This window comes from Bos indicus x Bos taurus, chromosome 17 (assembly GCF_003369695.1).
Source record: "Bos indicus x Bos taurus breed Angus x Brahman F1 hybrid chromosome 17, Bos_hybrid_MaternalHap_v2.0, whole genome shotgun sequence".
NCBI classification, from domain to species: Eukaryota; Metazoa; Chordata; class Mammalia; order Artiodactyla; family Bovidae; genus Bos; species Bos indicus x Bos taurus.
Window position 1 is genome coordinate 38,020,439 of NC_040092.1, and position 21,594 is coordinate 38,042,032.

Here is a 21,594-nt window from a genome sequence, read left to right on the forward strand (position 1 = left end):
ACTAGAGATTATCACACTATGTGAAGTCAGAAAGATAAATACTACATGATATCATTTATATGTGGATTCTAAAATATGATACAAACTGATCTATGAAACTGAAATCATGGACATACAGAACAAACTGGTGGTTGCCATGGGGGAGGGGGTTGGGGGAGAGACGGAGGTTGGGCAGATGTACGCTTTTATACATAGAATGAATAAACAACTAGGTTCTACTTTACAGCACAAGGAACTATACTCAATATCCTTTGATAAACCTTAACGGAATAGACTATTAAAAAAGAAATGTGTATATATGTATAATTGAATCACTGCTACACAGCAGAAATTCACACATTGTAAATCAACCATATGTCAATAAAAATACTGATTGCAGTAAATAAAAAATATCTTTCTATATTTTTTAAGCATATCAAAGTTTCCACACTTTATTTTTCTCTAGATAGAAGTAAATATTTAGAAAGCAACTATAAAGAAGAAGCAACTTACTTTATTTCGATCTTGGACAACCAGTATTTTTCTAGTATTTTCATCAAATACAGCTCCTGTTGGGGGGAAAAGATAATCGAGAAATATGAATTTCATTCACCTCAGATTACTCCCACACTATTACCTGTGGTCATCTGAAGGCCTAGTTCAAATAACCACCTCATCCTTGAAGAGTTGTAAAATAACTTCAGTAAGAAACCAGTTGCTCAGTTATCTTGGGTCTTTTAATGGCTGAAAGTAACAACGATGGTTCTAGCATATGCTATCTTACAGAATAATCATTTGCATCTCCTTCTCTAGATCATCTATTCCTGATGATAGTTAAAATATTCTTTCTATTCTTTTAAGCATTTAGTGTCCAATTTTAAGTGCTTAAAAATATCCATTGAATCAATGGATTGACTTTTCCATTTTGATACTTATTCCTTGAATCACTATGTATAAACATGATCCAAATCTCAAATATCTCAACTTTCAGTTCAAGACTTCTTCCTTAAAGCCACTTAAATTCCCTTATCACATTATGTACACAACTTTATAACTTACCAATATATTGCTACAGAATACTTTTTAATCAGCAGTTTATATTTTTTAAAGTTCTAGACCATTTCTTTGATTTATTCATTCAACATATACACTGCCCAGCACACTAGGCATTTTGCTAGATATCAGGCACTCAAAATTAAGTTTTTTCTATCCTTGGGTAATGCTAGGTCAAAAACAAAATGACACTTTAATGATCTAGAGCTTCCCTGATAGCTCAGTTGGTAAAGAATCCACCTGCAATGCAGGAGACCCAGCTTCGATTCCGGGGTCGAAAGATCCGCTGGAATAGGGATAGACTACACCCTCCAGTATTCTTGGGCTTCCCTGTGGCTCAGCTGGTAAAGAATCTGCCTGCAATGTGGGAGACCTGGGTTTGATCCCTAGGTTGGGAAGATCTCCTGGAGAAGGGAAAGGCTACCCACTCCAGTATTCTGGCCTAGAGAATTCCACGGACTGTAGTCCACAGGGTCAGAGTCAGACACTACTGAGCAACTTTTACTTAAAGATTTGCATTAAGTTTCTTTAAATGCTATAATTTAAACATTATTTGTATTTACATAATGTGGGAAGATATTGTTAAAAATATACTTTCTATTCATTCATTCAATATTAATTGAGCTCCTATATATAACACATGTAGGTTCTATATTTATAGTATATGAATTGAGATATTTTTTTTGTGTCAGGCACGTTTCCAGTTGCTAAGGATACAGTCTCAAAGAATCAGACACAACCTAGCAACTGAACCACAAGGATACAGTGGTGAACAAAATGCCCTATCATTATGAGGCTCTTGTTTTGAGGCTGGTACGAAGTTACAAATGAAAAATAAATTATGTAGAACCTGTGTGCAAGCTAAGTTGATTCAGTAGTGTCTGACTCTTTGCGACCCTATGCACTATAGGCACCAGGCTCCTCTGCCCATGGGATTCTCCAGGCAAAAATACTGAAGTGGGTTGCCATTTCGTACTCTAGGGGATCTTTCCCACCCAGGGACAGAACCTCTCTTTCTTACTTCTCCTGCATTGGCAGGTGGATTATTTACCACTAGCGCCACCTGACGGTGCTTAGTCACTTGGTTGTGCGCTACTCTGCAATCCCACGGACTGTAGCCCACCAGGCTCTTCTGTCCATGCAATTATCCAGGGAAGAATACTGGAGTCAGTTGCCATTTCCTACTCCAGAGGATCTTCCTGATCAAGGGATTGAACCCACATCTCCTGTTTCTCCTGCCTGGCAGGCGAATTCTTTACCACTGCACCACCTGGGGAGCCCATATAGAACATGCTGCTGCTGCTAAGTCGCTTCAGTTGTGTTCGACTCTGTGTGACCCCAGAGACGGCAGCCCACCAGGCTCCCCCGTCCCTGGGATTCTCCAGCAAGAACACTGGAGTGGGTTGCCATTTCCTTCTCCAATGCATGAAAGTGAAAAGTGAAAGTGAAGTCGCTCAGTCGTGTCTGACTCTTCAAGACCCCATGGACTGCAGCCTACCAGGCTCCTCCATCCATGGGATTTGCCAGGCAAGAGTACTGGAGTGGGGTGCCATTGCCTTCTCTGATATAGAACATAAGGCGGTAATAAATATTACAGATGCAATACAGTAGGGAATAGATACATGTAACCAACCGAAGAACAATTTTCTCTGAAATTTAAACATCCCATTTTAGCACTTCAAAGTCAAAGAAAACCACAAAGTGAGATAATTAACATTAATGTTGGCTTCTAGTAGAAGATATAAACTATAATTGGTTGAGTGAGCCTTAGGAAGCATTACTACAAACAAAGCTAGTATAAGTGATGGAATTCCAGATGAGCTATTTAAGATCCTAAGAGATGATGCTATTAAAGTGCTGCACTCAACATGCCAGCATATTTGGAAAACAGCAATGGCCACAGGACTGGAAAAGGTCAGTTTCACTCCAATCCCAAAGAAAAGCAATGCCAAAGAATGTTCAAACCAACATATAATGTCACTCATTTCACATGCTAGCAAGGTAGTGCTCAAAATCCTTCAGGCTAAGCTTCAACAGTATGTGAACTGAAAACTTCTGTATGTACAAGCTGGATTTAGAAAAGGTAGCAGAACCAGTGATCAAATTGCCAAAATCCACTGGATCATAGAAAAAGGGAATTACAAAAAACATCTGCTTCACTAACTACACTAAAGCCTTTGACTGTGTGGATCACAACAAACTGTCGAAAATTCTTAAAGAGAAGAGAATACCAAACCACCATACCTGCCTCCTGAGAAATCTGTATGCAGGTCAAGAAACAACAGTTAGAACTGGACATGGAACAATGGACTGGTTCAAAATGCGGAAAGGAGCATGTCAAGGCTATATATTGTCACCCTGCTTATTTAACTTATATACAGTGTGCTAAGTGCTAAGTCGCTTCAGTTGTGTCCGACTCTGTGTGACCCCATAGATGGCAACGCATCAGGTTCCCCTGTCTCTGGGATTCTCCAGGCAAGAACACTGGAGTGGGCTGCCATTTCCTTCTCCAATGCATGAAAGTGAAAAGTGAAAGTGAAGTCACTCAGTCATGTCTGACTCTTAGCAACCCCATGGTACATCATGTGAAATGCCAGGCTGGATGAAGCACTCAGTGCAATTCCAGGCTCAATCAAGCTTAAGATTAAGCTTGATTTATCTTAATCTTGATAATCTTAATCATGATAATCTAAGATTAAGGGTAAAATATCAACAACCTCAGATACCAGTTTAATGGCAGACAGTGAAGAGATAAAGAGCCTCTTGAGCGGATGATACCAGTTTAATGGCAGACAGTGAAGAGATAAAGAGCCTCTTGAGGAGCTTGCAAAAAGAGTGTGAAAAAGCTGGTTTAAAACTCAACATTCAAAAAACTACAATCATGGCATCCCATCCCATAACTTCATGGCAAACAGCTAGGGAGAAAGTAGAAACAATGGCAGATTTTATTTTCTTGGGCTTCAAAATCACTGTTGATGGCAACTACAGCCATGAAATTAAAAGATGCTTGCTCCTTGGAAGAAAGCTATGACACATGGTGTATTAAAAAGCAGAGAGATCACTTTGCTGACAAAAGTCTGTATAGTCAAAGCTACGGTTTTTCCAGTAGTCATGTACAGGTATCAGCGTAGAACCACAAAGAAGGCTCAACACCAAAGAATTGATGCTTTTGAACTGTAGTGCTGGAAAAGACCCTCACAGTCCCTTGGACAGCAAGATCAAACCAGTCAATCCTAAAGGAAATCAACCCTGAATTCACTGGACAGACTGATCCTGAAGCTCCAGTATTCTGGCCAGCTGATACAGACAGCCAACTCACGGGAAAAGACCCTGGACGCTGGGAAAGATTGAGGGCAGGAGGAGAAGGGGGTGACAGAGGATGAGATGGCTGGATGACATCACTGACTCAATGGACGTGAGTTTGAGCAAACTCCGGGAGACAGTGAAGGACAGGGAAGCCTGGAGTGCTCTAGTCCATGGGGTCACAAAGAGTTGGAAATATCTTAGCAACTTAACAACAAAAACAAATAATTTAACTGGACTTTATGTGAGTTTAATGCCAAAGAAATAACCAAGAAAATCTACTCTTAATTTTTAATAATTTGTCATTACACAAATTGAACTTTTCCTTCCTTCACTATAAATGAGCCAAAAATAGCACCGGTAAACACAATGTGAGCGACCCCTGCTGGTCACAACACAGAAGCTAAATAAACCCAAAGAAACAGTGAAAACAGGGAAAAAGTGGAAACAATGACAGACTTTATTTTTTGGGGCTCCAAAATCACTGCAGATAATGACTGCAGCCATGAAATTAAAAGACACTTGCTCCTTGGAAGAAAAGTTATGACCAACCCAGACAGCATATTAAAAAGCAGAGACATTACTTTGCCAACAAAGGTTCATCTAGTCAAAGCTATGGTTTGTCCAGTAGTCATGTACAGATGTTAAGAGTTGGACTATAAAGAAACCTGAGCACCAAAGAATTGATGTTTTTGAACTATGGTGTTGGAGAAGACTCTTGAGAGTCCCTTTGACTGCAAGGAGATCCAACCAGTCCATCCTAAAGTAAATCAGTCCTGAATATTTATTCGAAGGACTGATGTTGAAGCTGAAACTCCAATACTTTGGCCACCTGATGCGAAGAGCTGCCTCATTTGAAAAGACCCTGATGCTGGGAAAGATTGAAGGTGGGAGGAAAAGGGGACGACAGAGGATGAGATGGTTGGATGGCATCACTAACTCAATGGACGTGAGTTCGAATAAACTCCAGGAGTTGGGGATAGATAGGGAGGCCTGGAATGCTGCAGTTCATGGGGTTGTAAAGAGTCAGATATAACTGAGTGACTGAACTGAAACCCAAAGAGATTAGGGATTCAATTATTGTATTAAGATGACTAGTCAGGTACTGTACTATTTTTCCGGAGAAGGCAACGGCACCCCACTCCAGTACTCCTGCCTGGAAAATCCCATGGATGGAGGAGCCTGGTAGGCTGCAGTCCATGGGGTCGCTAAGAGTCGGACATGACTGAGCGACTTCACTTTCACTTTTCACTTTCATGCAATGGGGAAGGAAATGGCAACCCACTCCAGTGTTCTTGCCTGGAGAATCCTGGGGATGGGGGAGCCTGGTGGGCTGCCGTCTATGGGGTCACACAGAGTCAGACACGACTGAAGTGACTTAGCAGCAGCAGCAGTACTATTTTTCATAATAATCCTGTGAGTGGTATAATTTTGAGTGCCCAACTTCACAAAGCCTTGAAACTGATGTCCTTTCTGGGTCACAAGCAGGTACTCTCACTGTCCAGTCCCTTCACCACACAATTGCCTTTTCAGAGGGCTGACATTACCATTTGAAGATCTATCCAACCATTCATTCAAGAAATATTTACTGAGCACCTAGACTATACCAGACACTGTATTTTTGCATGCATGCTCAGTTGTATCCGCTTCTCTCCAACTCCATGGATTGTAGCCTGCCAGGCTTCTCTGTACATGGAATTCCCAGGCAAGAATACTGGGTTGGGTTGCCATTCCCTTCTCCAGGGTATCTTCCTGGCCCAGAAATCAAACTCATGTCTTCTGTGTCTCCTGCATTGGCAGGCAAAATTCTTTACTACTGTGCCACCCGAGAAGCTTGACACTGTGTTTAGTCTGAGGATTAAGAGGTAAACAAGACAGATAAAATATTTGCCTTCCCAGACTTCACATTATTGTGGGGACAATTAAGGACATGGTAATTTCAAATTGTGATAAGTTCTACAAACAAAAACAGAGCTGGGAACTTCCCTGGTGGTCCAGTGGCTAAGACTCCATGCTCCCAATACAGAGGACCTGGGTTTGATCCCTGGTCAGGGAACTAGATCCCACCTGCCACAACTAAGACTTCACATGCTGCAACTAAGACCTGGCATGGCCAAATAAACAAATTAAAATAAATATTAAAAAACAAAAACAGAGCTGGAGAAAGGATGATGGGATTGGTAGGTGGGAGGACTATTTTATGCAAGAAGGTCAGGAACTTTTCTGAGGAGATATTTCAGCTCTAAAGAGCTCAATAAACAAAGCTCTCTGGAAGAGCACTGCAGGAAGAGAAGCCAGTAGGTTTAACAGCTCTGAGGCAGATAGAAGCTGTTTGAAGACAGGAGGAAAGCCATAGCTTTCCAATGTAGAGGAGGAAAGATTTTTTTTCCCTTTACTCACTTCAGCTGTGTCTGAGACCTGAGCTGAACTGACATGACAGATTAATGGATAAGAAATATGTACATTTTATTTGGTGTTAATATTACCACGTGGCCTGGGTGGAGGTCTCCACAGAAATGAAAATCTCCTCAAAGTGTTTAGACCCAGGGGCTTATGTATATACCATTCTAGGAAAGAGGGATAAATTGTGCATAAATGACCAAAGAACGAGGACTTTGTTCTAGGGGAGATAAACGGTGAAAAAAGTGCCAAGGAACTAACTATATGGGGAAACTAGCAAAACATAATGGTTGTTTTCATAAGGTTTGTACTGACAGTGAAGAATCTGTCTGCACTGCAGAAGACATCGATTCGATCCCTGGGTTGGAAAGATCCCCTAGAGAAGGAAATGGCAACCTACCCCAGTATTCTGGCCTGGGGGATTCCATGGACAGAGGAGCCTGGAGTGCTATAGTTCAAGGGGTCGCCAAGAGTCAGACACGACTTGAGTGATTAACACTTTTTTTACTTGTTATTTCATAAGGTTTGTACAGATTTATCTCAATGTCAACTCCCCATCTCTGGTGATAATATTCTCCTCTTTATGGTAGAAAAATTTATGCCCTGCTTTTAGGTAGAAAGGGTCAGGCAGAGAGCCCTTCCTGCTCTCTCTCAATTGTCTTCACTTTGGCATATTTGAGGGTGGTATGTTCTGAATTCCTTAACCAGCTACATCTTGTAGCTTTTAACAAAAAATGTCAACTATTTTCTCTTCATCTAAAAAACTGTATCTTTTTAGAAAAATGTCTTACAGTATCTTCCGACCTCTATGGCCACTTCAAATCCTGGTTATTCTTCAAAACTCTGGTCAAGTTCCAGATTTCTCATCCCCTAAACTCCTATGGCATATCTTAACCATAATATATAGTACTTAGTTATAAACAAGTTCTTCATAGGTGACTCTTTATGCATGTATTACCAATTCTCTAGTACTAACTGGAAACTCTAATTTGAAAGTCTGTATCAATGAACTGATAATTATCTGTATGTCTTTTTAAAGAAGTGTGAGACTGTCATCAAATTTTCAAGTGGTCTTTTGAAGCAGAGAAGACTGGAAAGCTGAATTGCCTCTATTTGCTACAGGATAGTGAGACTGTGGACAGAGAAAACACTAGAAATCCTTGAGCAACTCCTTAGAAGACTTCGAAGATGAGAACTACCTTTTAAAACTCTTATTAATTATATGAAGGCAAATGATGCTCTTATTAATAAATTACTAACAATACATATTGCTGCCTTGTAATAAATCACAAGCATTTTTTCCTATTTTCATTTTTCCGAAAACCTGAGAGTTTTCTTAACCCTCGTTCTCAAAGGGTCATCCTAGAGAACCAGCATCAATACCAGCAGCTGCAGCAGCAGAGAATTTATTAGAATTGCAATTTTCGGGCCTCATCTCAGACCAAATGAATTAAAAACTCCTGAGGCTGGGGCCCAGCAATCTGCTTTAACAACCCCCTCCAGGTGATTTTGATGCACTCTATAGTCTTGCCTGGAAAATTCCATGGACAGAAGAGCCTGGCGGTCTACAGTTCATGGAGTCAAAGAGAGTCAGATACGAGTGAGTAAGCATGTGCGCACACAATTTGAGAACTCCCGTCTTAGCTCAAAGCACTCAAGCTAACCGCTGACTTAAAAGTCATGTTCCAATCACTGAAAAACTGGTTTGCTTCACCTTAAATTCAACTTTACAGTTTTATTAAATCACACAATTCATACTAACACGGTGTACCATAATGAAATGATCTATTCCTGGATCCCATTAAGTGTTCCTATTTCAGTAGTGAAGTTCAAATGTCTGTGTAAAACATGTTCAAACATATCCTTTGGAAAACTAACCTTGCTTGTTCTCTGTGCTGCCCTCTGCTGATTCATAAGGCAAACTTCATCTCTTTAAAGCATTAGCTCCAGTTGGAAGATAATCATTTAATCAAATTATTCATTCCACATGAATAAAGTGCGGCTCAGATGGTAAAGAGCCTGCCTGCAATGTGGAAGACCTGGGTTCAATCCCTGGGTCGGGAAGATCCCCTGGAGAAGGGAATGGCAACCCACTCCAGTACTCTTGCCTGGAAAATCCCATGGATGGAGGAGCCTGGCGGGCTACAGGCCATGGGGTCGCAAAGAGTTGGACACGACTGAGCGACTTCACTTTCAGCTGTAAGAAGAAATCAGGTAATCCTCTAAACAATTGATTCTGATTATCTTCAGTTTGAAACTGACCTGCAACTCCCACTTGATGTGTAGCATATCCTGGTAATCTGCTGGGCCCATCTCCCAGCCACAGAGACAGCATAGATGAATCTGATTCCGCGTGATGAAAGCAGAAGCCCAGGGAAGCGGCAGGGGCAATAAATCGACTTTGGAGGATGGGAATGTGCAGCCACACCGCTACTCTACCTTCTGATCTCCATTTCTGTACTGCAGCTGAAATGCAAAAAACAGACATCTATAAATATTTTCCAGAGAGAAAACTGGAATAAATTAAAACTCATCTCTGGGTGTCACTTCCTCCAATAAGTCATATTGAAGTTCCACTTGGGGGATGGTGGTGGAGTGGGTAAGGGGGGATCCCAAAATGTCCTGTTAACAGACATCAGCAGCATAATTTCCCCACCATTTCTTGAAAATGAAGTCAATATAGTGATGATCTTTATATATCATCTGACAATACCTGACATACAATTTGTGCTCAATAATTGCAGAATGCACAAACCGATTTAAATAAATTACTGTTTCAATGCTGTTCTTTTTAACAATGAGTTTCAGTCTTTATAAATGACTACCATGGGCTTTTATTTACTGTTTCAAATATATGTGGGGTTTTTTTTTTTTGGTTTATACATTTTGAGGTGGTTAAAAATTAGCTTTGCTTTTAAATAATGTATGGTAGTTCTAGAAAATTTTGAAAATAAAATGAAGAAATCAAAACTTCACATTAGCACACAGAGACATTTAAAATTTTGACCCTTTTCCCATAAATATAATTTTGGAACTGACACACCACATATAATTTACAACATGCTTTTTTTTAAAAAAATATAGACATTTTGTTACCATTAAAATTCTTTAATGAACATATATTTTTAATGACTGCATAATTTTCCTCATACATTTAGGTGTACCACAAATTACTTAACTAACCTAATTTTGGACATGTAGATTGTTTGTTTAGTTCAGTTCAGTCGCTCAGTCAGTGTCTGACTCTTGGCGACTCCATGAATCGGAGCACGCCAGGCCTCCCTGTCCATCACCAACTCCCGGAGTCCACCCAAACCCATGTCCATTGTGTTGGTGACGCCATCCAACCATCTCATCCTCTGTTGTCCCCTTCTCCTCCTGCCCTCAATCTTTCCCAGCATCAGGGTCTTTTCAAATGAGTCAGCTCTCTGCATCAGGTTGTCAAAGTATTGTTGTAATCTTACCTTATTATTAATTATACCATGACAAACTTTAAAATATATTTTTGGTCTTTGACTTTACATTCTCTTACTTTGTGACTTAAGATTGAGTTGGGGGAAAAAGATGCTAACATTTATCTGGCCCTTACTAAAATCCAGACATTTTAGATACAGTATTTTATTAAGTTCTCACAACATGAAAGGCAAGTACAGTGACCGCTAAATTTACAGGTGAAGAATACTTAACAGTTTCAGAAAAACTTCCCAGATCACTTTCTGTATCCACCATCTCAATCTTTACAATAATCCTATAAAATGTGTGGAGACAGGGGAAAAGACTGGATCATTTAATGGTTAGATTCCATTCCTTCCTCTTCTACAGCCTCTGAGGTAAGCATCTCCCTGTTAAGGACCATTGTTTCTCTACTCTTTCAAAGTCAGTGTGACTAACACAGTGACAAACAACTTGGGGCCTTAATAGACTTCTTGATTTGGGGCTATGGGGTCCTGTCACATCCTTCTCACATCGAACTTTCTCTGGTATCTTCTTAAAAACTGACATAGTTACATAAAGTGAAATGCATAAATCCTAAGCGAACATTTGAGTTTTGACCTATGCATTCACTTGTGTAGTCCACATTCCAGTCAGGATTACAGATTTCTATCACCACAGGAAGTTCCCAAGTCCTCCTTTCCAGTCACTCCAATCAAGGGAAAAAGCTGAAGCTCTGAAAGTTTAGGGGAAAAAAGTTCAGAAAAAAAGTTCTGAAAAAGCTGAAGCCACTTGTTTACTATTTTTTATCTTCACACTCTGACTTGGAGAATCTGTCCACTCCCACTGCTTCAGCTAACAACTATACAAGGATGCTTGCCCGGTCCTGATCTCACTGAACACTGAATTTTGCTGCTCTCCAGCTGCTCTCATTTTCTGAAGGCTGCTGCTTCAAACTTCTTCATACCTGTATTCAAAACTGACTCCTACAGCCATCCTCAAGTAGTTTTTATTTACCGGTATACTTCTGGCTCCAATGCTCAAAGTCTAAGAATCATTTTTAAAATCTTTTTTTTTCTCTTTTTTCGCTAATAAACTTTAATGATTTTTCCTCCTGTCCCTCATTCCTTAGCTCAAATATATTCTTCAAAGTGAGCTCACATACCACCTCTTTGACAATAAGCTTTCCCTAAATGGTTTCCAAATGTGAACTTAACTCCTCTAATAGATTTATTAGAACTTACTACACAATGCCTAATGACATCTTTTGTCATTTATTTTTCTAGTCCTAATATTCTATGGACAGAGGAGCCTGGCGGGCTACAGTCCATGGGGTTGCAAAGAGTTGGACACGACTGAGCACGCACACACAATATTTTGTGCATCTGCAGTCCTCCAGGTTAACATGATATTATGCTTGGGCTCAATTCACATTTATTAAATGACTGACTGGTGTAAAGTTACACAGCTAGTTGAGTAGCATAGCAAGGATCAGAATCAGCGTTATTTCCCCACTTACGCAGATATTCGTGAAGCTTAATAACACAATACGTCTTCACCTAAATTTAGTTGTCTATAACAGGAACAGTAAAAGAACAGACCTCACGTGCAAAGGTGCAAAACAACTATTGCTAATACATTTATATACAATCAGTTCTATTTGCTTGAAAAGAAAGAACAGATTTAGACATCCTATCAGGCTTTCTTCTCAGATTATTTATTTCAGTTTCTTTTTACAGGCAACATCATTCAGTTTTGTTTGACTCAATAACAAAAAAACCAGCAATGGTTCTTATAGTGCAGCAAGAACAAATTCTAGAGCCAGGAGAAGTTAATCTGTCTGTTAGTACCATCATCTTCGAAATGCGGATAATAGTAGTAAATATCAGGTTATAAGGACTAAATGAGTTAATAATTTTGAAGTCCTTAAAAACAGTATCCAGCACCTAGTGAGTATACTAGGATTTTATTTAAAAAGTATGTAAGACTTCAGAGTTTATAAATTAGTCTCATGTAATTTATCTTTGATGACCATACCTATCCAGTAAAGTAATTAGAGCTGGCATTATTCACATAAGCAACCTAAGGGGCAGATATTTTCAGTGGTGATTATCCTAACGCCTGGTTAAGCATGTGGCAGAATGTGGGACTTGAAACCTGGTCAAAGAGAAAGAAAGCCACTCAGTCGTGTCCGACTCTTTGCAACCCCATGGACTATACAGTCCATGGAATTCTCCAGGCCAGAATACTGGAGTGGGTAGCCATTCCCTTCTCCAGGGGATCTTCCTAACCCAGGTCTCCCAAGTTGCAGGTGGGTTCTTTACTAGCTGAGCCACCAGGGAAGACCGAAACCTGGATGTGACACCAAATCCAACCCACTTTCTGCTTTGCCTTCCTGATTGAGGTAGAGCTTTAATCACTAACAAGTAACAAGTGTGTACAATAAACACCTGTGTCTACCCACACATATTACACAGATTTGATTCTCCTACCGTTAACCCTGTTGGCAGTTAACAATTGTTCCCGAATAGGAGAGAAAATAAGGTGAAGGGGTAAATAGTTTCGAAATGAAGATAGTTAAAGATTAAAACAACTAGCTCAATTACATTTCCATAGATGCTCACTCGCCATATTGCTCCACAGGATCAAGATCTCAAGTTTCCTTTTTAATGAGAGAAGAGCAATTTTTCATGCCTTGCTCTCAATTTGATCGTAAGGACCCTTGGGCAGCTTGAAAAATCGGCTGCTCCACCAAATTATGGGCCCTCAAAGCGAAGGCTCCTCTATCCAAGTTATCTTTTCTATCAGTGGACTCAAGGTTCAAAAGTGGTGAGTTTTCCTACCGAAGACTGAAACCACTCCATCAATCTCCCCGGTTAATCACAAAAAGCAACCAGCTTTTTATGAAATAGACGGAAACTAGTTCACAGGCTCCACAGCTCCTGACCCAACCTGTGTACAATACGACCACTCAACCTCCCAGCCTATTCACTGGCCACCACCTGTACTAGGAAGCGACAGTTTTGTCCTAGGCAAAGTGCCCGGCAGAACCAAGGGTCGGTAAATGTCAGTAAATAATAATAATATTAACTAACGTTTACTAAGCGGTAAGTATGTGGCGGAAACTCTGCGAGGCACTTGATACGTGTTATCCATTTCATCCCTCAGCAATTCCACGAGTTCCTATTACCTGGTTTTACGGATGAGAAAATGGTGGTTTATACAACTTGGCCCGAGGGTACACACTAGAAAAAAGACCCGAAACAACGGCTGCAGATGCCAGAGTCTGAGCTCGTTACTGTTTCACCCAACCGCCTCAGAGACCTCCCCGCCAAGGGCACAAGAACGAAAGGCAGAAAACAGGTGCGGGTCACGCATGCCCTCTCCTTCCCTCGGGCGCGACTCGGGAGTGGGGACCGCTGTTACTTCACGAGAAAGACTCAGCAGCCCGGAGAGCCTCGGACCAGGCGCACTTGCCCTGCAAGGCCCTCTGGAAGGCGACCGGGTCCAGGCGGTCCAGAGCGTCCAGCCTCCCCAGGCGCACGGAGACGCCTCCGAATCTGTCCAGCTCTCCCCGCAGCTCCTCAGCTCCCAAAGGGGAGTCCCGAGCGCAACTCGAACCCCCCGCGGACCAGCGGGGCCCTGCACCGAGCACCACGCGGTGGGCCAGAGCCAGCACGACACGCCGGTAGCTCCCCCTCAGGAGTGGCGGCATTTTAGCGCCGACCCTCGTTCCTCACGCGGACGCTCCAAATCACTCAACCCGCGTGACCTGGAAAAGAGGGAGCTACCGTAAGTTTTAGAAGAGTGCCGCCCAGGGTTACCTCTTCGCAGAGGAGACGGCGAAGTCCAGTCGACCGGTTCATCTCAAGAATCTGCCCAGATCCAGTAAAGCGGGAGAAACTTTCCCACCACTGCCCTCCCACCCCGATCCACCCCAGCACCTCCCACCCCCAGTTTAATTCAACAGAGATTTGTTCAGGATTAGGGAAGGCGGCGGAAATACGAAAAAAGTCCTGTTTTTAAGGAATTTACAATCTAAAAGAACGTTCCGTTCACCTAATCTGTTTTCCTTGGCCATTCAGGAACTCTTCAAAGACCGCGAATTCTGAAGAAGCTCGGTTCTCCTGCTCTTACTGCGCTGCACTCAGGGGATTACGGCTCGGGACGGAGCCTTGCTGGCTTCTGCCCCGGAAGTTTTTCTCTCAGAGAAGCGCGCACGTTGAGCCGGCTTTACCGCTGTTTCTTTCAGGCTGCCTACGGATCATGTCGTCCAAGAAGAACAGAAAACGGCTAAACCAAAGCGCCGAGAATGGTTCTTCTTCGGCATCCGCTGCTTCGTTTTCTAAAGGGGCCACAGCTTCTGCCGTGGCGCCCGGGACTCTGGTGGTGATCAACTTCTTAGAAAAGGGTAAAGAGTTCTGAGTGGGAGACCCGAGGCCGAGGGGGCGCCGTCTGAGAGGACCGAAAACCTAGCGATTCTGCCTTGAGGTGTAGAGGTTTTTAAAAATGGAGCGAGGCAGAAGTGTGAGAGCGCAAAGAAGTCTGTAAAATAACCGAAGTCGCCCCTGCACTGGAGAAGTTAGGTAGAAATAACTTATCAGTGCCTAAGTCAAGCTTTTTTGTAAATTGCCTTGAATTTCTAGTAAGTTGCACTTGAAGCAGCTTTGCGTTAAGATTAACGGCATCTCTAACTGCAAAATCGTTCGTATCTAGCGAGGATAGTATACGAAAGCTCTGAAATCTATTTCTGTAACAGTGCGGATTCGTCCTTTCTAAGAGACGTTCATGTGCCTTTAAAACCGAAAGGTATCTTTTTTCTTATCACACAGGTTCTGGTATTTAACAAATAGGTGTTAATTGCGCGCGGTTGTTAGCAGTAGGTTGGGTATTTCAGGTATATATCTCATTTACTCTTCTCAGAGCTTTGGGAGATGAGTACTATATTATTACGGTCATTTTACAGAGAAAAATTAACGCGATTCGCTTCGCCCCCAGGTTACACAGGTACTAACTAAATGGCAGAGACTTTTTAGAGTCCACATGTATTTGACTCTAAAGCCATTGAGCTACATCCCAACAACCTTGACTTGGAAGAACGGATTTAGTTGGTATAGCTTTTAGCAGGCTTGACCTCGTGGCAAAAATTTATGTCTGTTGCAGACCCTAAAGACAGTCTTTCAGTTGACGTAGTGTTTTCAGTCTCTCTTGGGATCAGAGGACAACTTGCTCTGTCCTGCATATTCAGTCCTTTTTTCGACTGGATTTTTCCCATTGGCATTTAAACCTGCTGATACTTTCTTTCATCTTAAAAGCTCCACACCCTCCATTCCAAGACTTATTAAATGGAGCCATCTCTGCCTCCTCAGCTCTTACTTATTCCTTGAGAGTGAAAGTGAAGTCGCTCAGTCGAGTCCGACTCTGGGCGACCCCAATGACTGTAGCCTACCAGGCTCCTCTGTGCATGGGATTTTCCAGGCAATAGTACTGGAGTGCATTGCCATTTCCTTCTCCAGGGAATCTTCCCGACCCAGGGATCGGACCTGGGTCTCCCACATTGTAGACAGACGCTTTACCATCTGAGCCACCAGGGTAGTCATATTTATTTATTCCTTAGGCCATTCCTATTTGACATCCATCCCAGTATTCCATGGAAACTGCCTGCTCCCTGATCTCTGATTATCCCCAGGTTGGAAATCCAGTGGATGGTTTTCATTGCTTATTTACCTCAGCAGCTTTTGGTATTGCCAGCCGTTTCTGTTTTCTTGAAATACTTTGGTTTTTTTGACTTAAATGTCATCAAACTCTCCTAGTTTTTCTCCCTCTTTTGGTTGGCACTTCATCAGTTTCCTTTTCAGGTTGCTTTCTTCCGCCTGATGTAGAAGTTCCTTTATTCTTAGCCCTAAACTCTCTTTCTCTCTATAAATTTTTTTTTTCTTTGGCAAGTTCATCCAGTGCCCAGAGTTTTCCATTTACACTCTTGTTATTTTTAGATTTATATTTGTAATTTGTTTCTGAGTCTTGATTCAGTGGTCTTGTAGACGAGTGCTTCTCACACTCTGTAGGGAAAGTTTAAAAATTCCCGACATGTCACAGATCAGCACTTTTGTAAAATACGATAAAAGTAAATTACTGGAAAAATAAGTTAAAAAAATAATTTTTATTAGATTCAACAGATGTAAAATTACTCTGTCAAATTACAATAAAAAGTACTTAGTGCATATCCTTATTTTCTGAGGTAAGTACCTCTCATGAACAAAGAGTTCGTGGACCACGATCTTTTTTTTAACTGAAATATAGTTGATTAACAATATTATATTAGTTTCAGATGTAAGTCATATCACTTTTAAATACATTGGGAAACGATCACCGTGATGAAGTCTAGAAACCATCTGTCACTATCCAAAGTTGTTATAGTATTATTGACAATATTCCTTATGCTGTGCGTTAATTCTCTGTAACTTATTTATTCAATACTTTATAACTGGAAATTTGTACTTCTTATTCCCCTTCTTTTGCTCAGCCACCCCCACCTTTCTCCCATTTCAGAAACACATTTCTTTGTGAATTGGTTTCTGTTTATATTTTTGTTTTTTAGATTCCACATGTAAGTGAAATCATATGATACTGGTCTCTGACTTATTTTACTTGGCATAATATCCTTTAGATCCATCCATGTTGTTGCAAATGGCAAGATTTCATTCTTTTTTTAAATTGTTGAGTAATATTTCAATATGTATAAATGTTCTTTATGTATTTTGAATGTTAATTCCATATCAAGTTATCATTTGCAGATATCTTATTTCATTCAATAGGCAGTCTTTTTGTTTTGTTTGATGGTTTCCTTCATTGTGCAAAAGCTTTTTAGTTAGATATAATCTCATTTATTTTTGCTTTTGTTGCCTTTGCCTCAGGAGAAAGATCCAAAAAATATTGCTAAGACTAACTTCAAGGAATTTACTGCATTTGTTTTTTTCTAGGAGTTTTATAGTTTTGGGTCTTACATTTAAGTCTTTAATCCATCTTGAATTTATTTTTGTAAGAAAGTGATTCAGTTATTTCTTTTGCGTGTAGCTGTCCAGTTTTCCCAACACCAACGATTGAAGAGTTTGTCTTTTCCGCATTATATATTCTTGCCTCCTTTGTCACTGACTACTTATCTGTATATGTGTGGGTTCATTTCTGGGCTTTATATTCTGGTCCACTGACCTATGTGTCCATTTTTGTACCACTACCATACTGTTTTGATTACTATAATTTGAAATCAGAGAGTGTTCTACCTCCAGTTTTGTTCTTTCTCAAGATTGCATTGGCTATTCTAGTTCCATTCGAATTTACGATTATTAGTTCTACTTCTGTGAAAAATGCCACTGGTATTTTGATAGAGATTACATTGAATCTGTAGATTGCTTTGGGTAGTATAGACATTTTAACAGTATTAATTCTTCCCCAGTTCATGAGCACAGTGTATCTTTCCATTTATTTGTGTCTTCAATTTCTTTCATCAGAATCTTACAGTTTTCAGAGTAAGAAGTCTTTCACCTCCTTGGTTAAATTTATTCCTAGGTATTTTATTATATTTGATGCAGTGATAAATGGGATTCCTTTTTTTTTTTTTTTTTAATTCATGATCCCCACTTTGAATATAGCACTGTGCTATACCTCTTCTTTTGAATTTTTCAAAGATACTTCAGGACTGACCTTGTGAACTGGTACTTCTCCAACAAAATAAATGAGCTCTGTTCAGTCTTTTTCACTGTAAAATTCAGAAATCTCAGATTCACCCTTGACACCTCTCTCTTAAATCTCACATTATCCAGTCCACCATCAAGTCCAGTTTACTAGCTAAAATTTTTCCCATGTTACACTTCTGCATTCCTTTCCCACTGCTTCAACGTTAATCTCGGACACCATCCTCTCTCACCTGAACTACTACACTGATTGCTCCTTTCTAATTCCTTTTCCACTCTGCAGACAGAATGATCTTTTAAATAAAATAAAATCTTAAAATAAAAATCCTGTCACGACTCTGCTTTTCTCTACTAACTGGCCTCCAATTACTGTCCGATTGAAGACCAGGAACTTGATACAGCCCACTGCCCTAGGTGGTCTTGACCTTCCTTACGTGGCTTTCTGTTGTCTCCCACCACTCTGTCTACACTTTCCCCTCAGAGGCACAGTGCTGTCTTCTGTCAAGGATCTCTGTACATGCTGTTCTCTTTAGTCAGAATTGTCTTTTATTTCTTCCCCTCTTCATTTAATTAATTTTACTCTTCCTTCAGACGGATGTAAACATTATTCCTGGAAAAAAAACATTCTTTGATTCTTCTAAGTTAGGTCTGATCCCACATTATAGGCTCTCTTAGCACTCTTAGTTGGTATTTCATTACATTAATCTTAGTTTATAATTATACAGTTATTTAGTGATTGTTAATAGTTCATATTCGGTTAAGTTATATGTTCCATGACAAAGACTGTGTCTGCTTTTGTCCACCTTGTATCTCCAGTGCCTAGTGTAGTATTTGCCTGAGAGTGGGCACGTGCTGTTTGCTGAATGAACAAATAAAGGGTAGATGGTTGTTTGAAATTACCTTTACTGTCTCATTAGTTAATCTGCCCCATAAGGTGCTCAATAAATTAGTAGGGAAGTGGATGTGTGGATGTAGAGATAGAAAGAATTGGAGGAATGAGGACTGTTGAAGGGAATTGTGCAGTTAACAGTAGGTAAGCAGAGAATACGATGGAAATGTATTAGGAAATAAGGCCAGTGGATGGGAATTTGAATGCATTGGTGGTGGGGAGAAATGGAGGTATTTGAGAAGTGTGTGATGTATCAAATCTTGGTTCAGGGTAGGACGGAGGGAAGAGAGAAAGAAAACTTAAAATCTTGTCAGGGACTGAGTACCTCTGCAAGGTAATTATCAAGAGGGAAGGGTAATTCATTGAAGTTTCCTTCGTAACGAGAGAATTGGCAGAAACTGAACATTACAAGGTTATCAAACAGGATGCTTTGCTGTTACTGTTGTGTAAACTGTGTAAGAGACCTGGTGCTCATAGGAAAGTTGAATTTCTTTTCAGTCTCTCATTATAAAAAATGGTTATTTTATGATCACTCTTGTTAATCTTAGCCCTGGAAGATGCTTTGTTTTTCTATATTTGTTCATCTGATGACAGAGGGAAAATAAAAGTGTTGGGAAGTTACTTTGCAGTGGCAAAAAAATGATGTAAATCAAACCTCATGGTGTTGCTTTTGTTGACTTAGTTTCTTTTTAATTACAAAAGATCTGTCTTTCTGATTATGGAGGAACACGAATACTAGTCAGAGCTCTCTGATTATGATATATGTGACTATAATAAGTTTTATAATAAAGTTTGTGACAGGCATCGTAAGTGCTAGCATGGATTTTGTGCTGAAAAGAAAAACACTGTATACTTATCTCGGAGGAGGCAATGGCACCCCACTCCAGTACTCTTGCCTGGAAAATCCCATGGATGGAGGAGCCTGGTAGGCTGCAGTCCATGGGGTCACTAAGAGTCGGATAGGACTGAGTGACTTCACTTTCACTTTTCACTTTCATGCATTGGGGAAGGAAATGGCAACCCACTCCAGTGTTCTTGCCTGGAGAATCCCAGGGACGGGGGAGCCTGGTGGGCTGCCGTTTGTGGGGTCGCACAGAGTCGGACATGACTGAAGTGACTTAGCAGCAGTAGCAGTATACTTATCTACTGGATCCTTTCTTATCATGGATATTTATTATGCAGGCAAACTCTGTATTTGATGAACTTCTAGGCAGTGGAGTTTACAAAGATGAGTATGACCCAGTTCCTGCCCCCAAAGCAGTATATAGTTTAAAGGAAAGTCGAATTGTAAAATGAATGTTATGATGATAAGTGCTAGTATCAGACAATATAAGGTTCTGGGAGATGAGAGGAGGGGCAGCTAACTAGATGTGCAGCCTGAGGGAGTGGGTGGGCAGAGCTGGAGATGTTAGCACATCATTTTCAGAGATTTTGTAATTGGACTGAATTGCAGGCCCTTCTCTGGCCAAAAGTTGAAAGCACTAATGGTCATTTGAGCCAGTGTGTCTTCGCCTAAGGAACAAGACCTGTGTTATGGTTATCCATGTGTTCTTGGGAATAGAAAGGAAAATGTCTGATTGCTGTCCTGTGCATCAGAAGTGGAAACATAACTTTATCTTCTGGAGCCAGATTATGTGCCATTTCCCCAGTTCAAGCCTTTTAGTACTAGTAGCCAAGTCAACTTAGAATTTGTAACAGAAGTTCAGAACGCAAGTATGAAAAGCCCTATTGCAAGTATGTTCAGTTAGTAATGAAATTAGAGATTTTTAAAAAAATAATGAAAACTAATAGCTACCTGTAAAATATCCTTTTTTAGTTAGTATTCATATTGTCAGGGGAACCTCACCAAGGCTTGGTTTTAAGTCTGCTAAAATAAAGAGGGTTCGAAAAATAGTTTCTCCAGGGTATGGTAAGTGCATTCATGTAGTAATGTAGATTAAGGATTTTTATTTAGTCCAAAAGAAATCTTGCTTTAACTTCAGTTGCAGAATACTGTGAAAATAATTTTCTTCTTCTTGGTAGATGACAAAGTTCCTAAAGCATTCCAGAATTCTCTTGTTCAACTTGGACTCAATACCATGAAGTCTGCAAATATTTGTATCGGTCGACCAGTGTTGCTTACCAGTTTGGATGGAAAGCAGGAGGTAAGAGTCCTTTTCATGTCCTTACTTTAGAATTATTTGAGATGTTTTTGATTTTCAACACAAGCACTGATAATTGAAAAGCTGTATCTTACAAGACCCTCACATCTGTATAAACTTCTCCTTTCTATAATACCCTGGGAGTTGTAGCTCTTAAGTGTCATGATGTGGAGAAGCCTTTCCCCCAGAGGTAGTGATACACTAACAGCCCTATATTTTTCTGTGAGTTGTATTTCCTCACAGAAATGTTATTTTGGGTCATTTGTTTCATATGTAAATATTTGATTACCCTCTGTTTGTCCTTGCAGCCATTCATCATACCTGAGACTCTTAAGTCCAGGATCTTCCTTGAATCATTTTTGGCAGCTTGGCTTTCTTCCTCTGCCTCTGCCATGTCTTCTGCTGCTGCTTCATCAGTCAGTGTTCTCTCAACCAGTGGGGTCCTCTGGAAATATTTTGTAATCTCATATCTGCTGATGGCATGTCTCTCATTCCTTTTGTTGTCCTGGGCTTATACTGTAAAAAATCCTTTATTGTGTTTTGTGGAAGAGAAGACTATAAATGCATAAGCTCAGCCCACTAATCTGGAGCTAGAAACCTTCTCCCTAGAACATAAGTCTGATGAGATCCAGGTTCCCATGGAGCTCTTGTGCTGGTCCTCCCTGTTTCCTAGATGTAGTTTATGCTCCAGACTGAATTACCTTAC

At 40.5% G+C, this 21,594-nt stretch overlaps 2 protein-coding genes across 9 annotated transcripts in view; one reads left to right on the forward strand and one right to left on the reverse strand.

The window, feature by feature from the left end:
• The window catches only part of NUDT6 (nudix hydrolase 6), a 77,943-nt gene extending 64,007 nt beyond the window's left edge, over positions 1 to 13,936 (reverse strand). Inside the window, exons 1-4 of one of the 4 annotated variants that reach the window (XM_027567297.1) lie at positions 13,645 to 13,883; positions 13,263 to 13,357; positions 8,998 to 9,201; positions 493 to 548 (exon numbers count right to left, since the gene is read on the reverse strand). In XM_027567297.1, coding sequence (XP_027423098.1) covers positions 493 to 548; positions 8,998 to 9,201; positions 13,263 to 13,323 — 321 coding nt within the window. In that variant the 5' untranslated portion in view covers positions 13,324 to 13,357; positions 13,645 to 13,883. Of the gene's footprint in view, positions 1 to 492; positions 549 to 8,997; positions 9,202 to 13,262 lie in introns of all 4 variants that reach the window. The other 3 variants (XM_027567295.1, XM_027567298.1, XM_027567296.1) reach the window with 3 other exon arrangements.
• Positions 13,937 to 14,355: 419 nt separating this feature from the next.
• SPATA5 (spermatogenesis associated 5) overlaps positions 14,356 to 21,594 on the forward strand; it is a 322,015-nt gene continuing 314,776 nt past the window's right edge. For 3 of the 5 annotated variants that reach the window (XM_027567288.1, XM_027567290.1, XM_027567292.1), the window contains exons 1-2: positions 14,357 to 14,578; positions 20,770 to 20,891. In XM_027567288.1, coding sequence (XP_027423089.1) covers positions 14,434 to 14,578; positions 20,770 to 20,891 — 267 coding nt within the window. In that variant the 5' untranslated portion in view covers positions 14,357 to 14,433. The other 2 variants (XM_027567289.1, XM_027567291.1) reach the window with 2 other exon arrangements.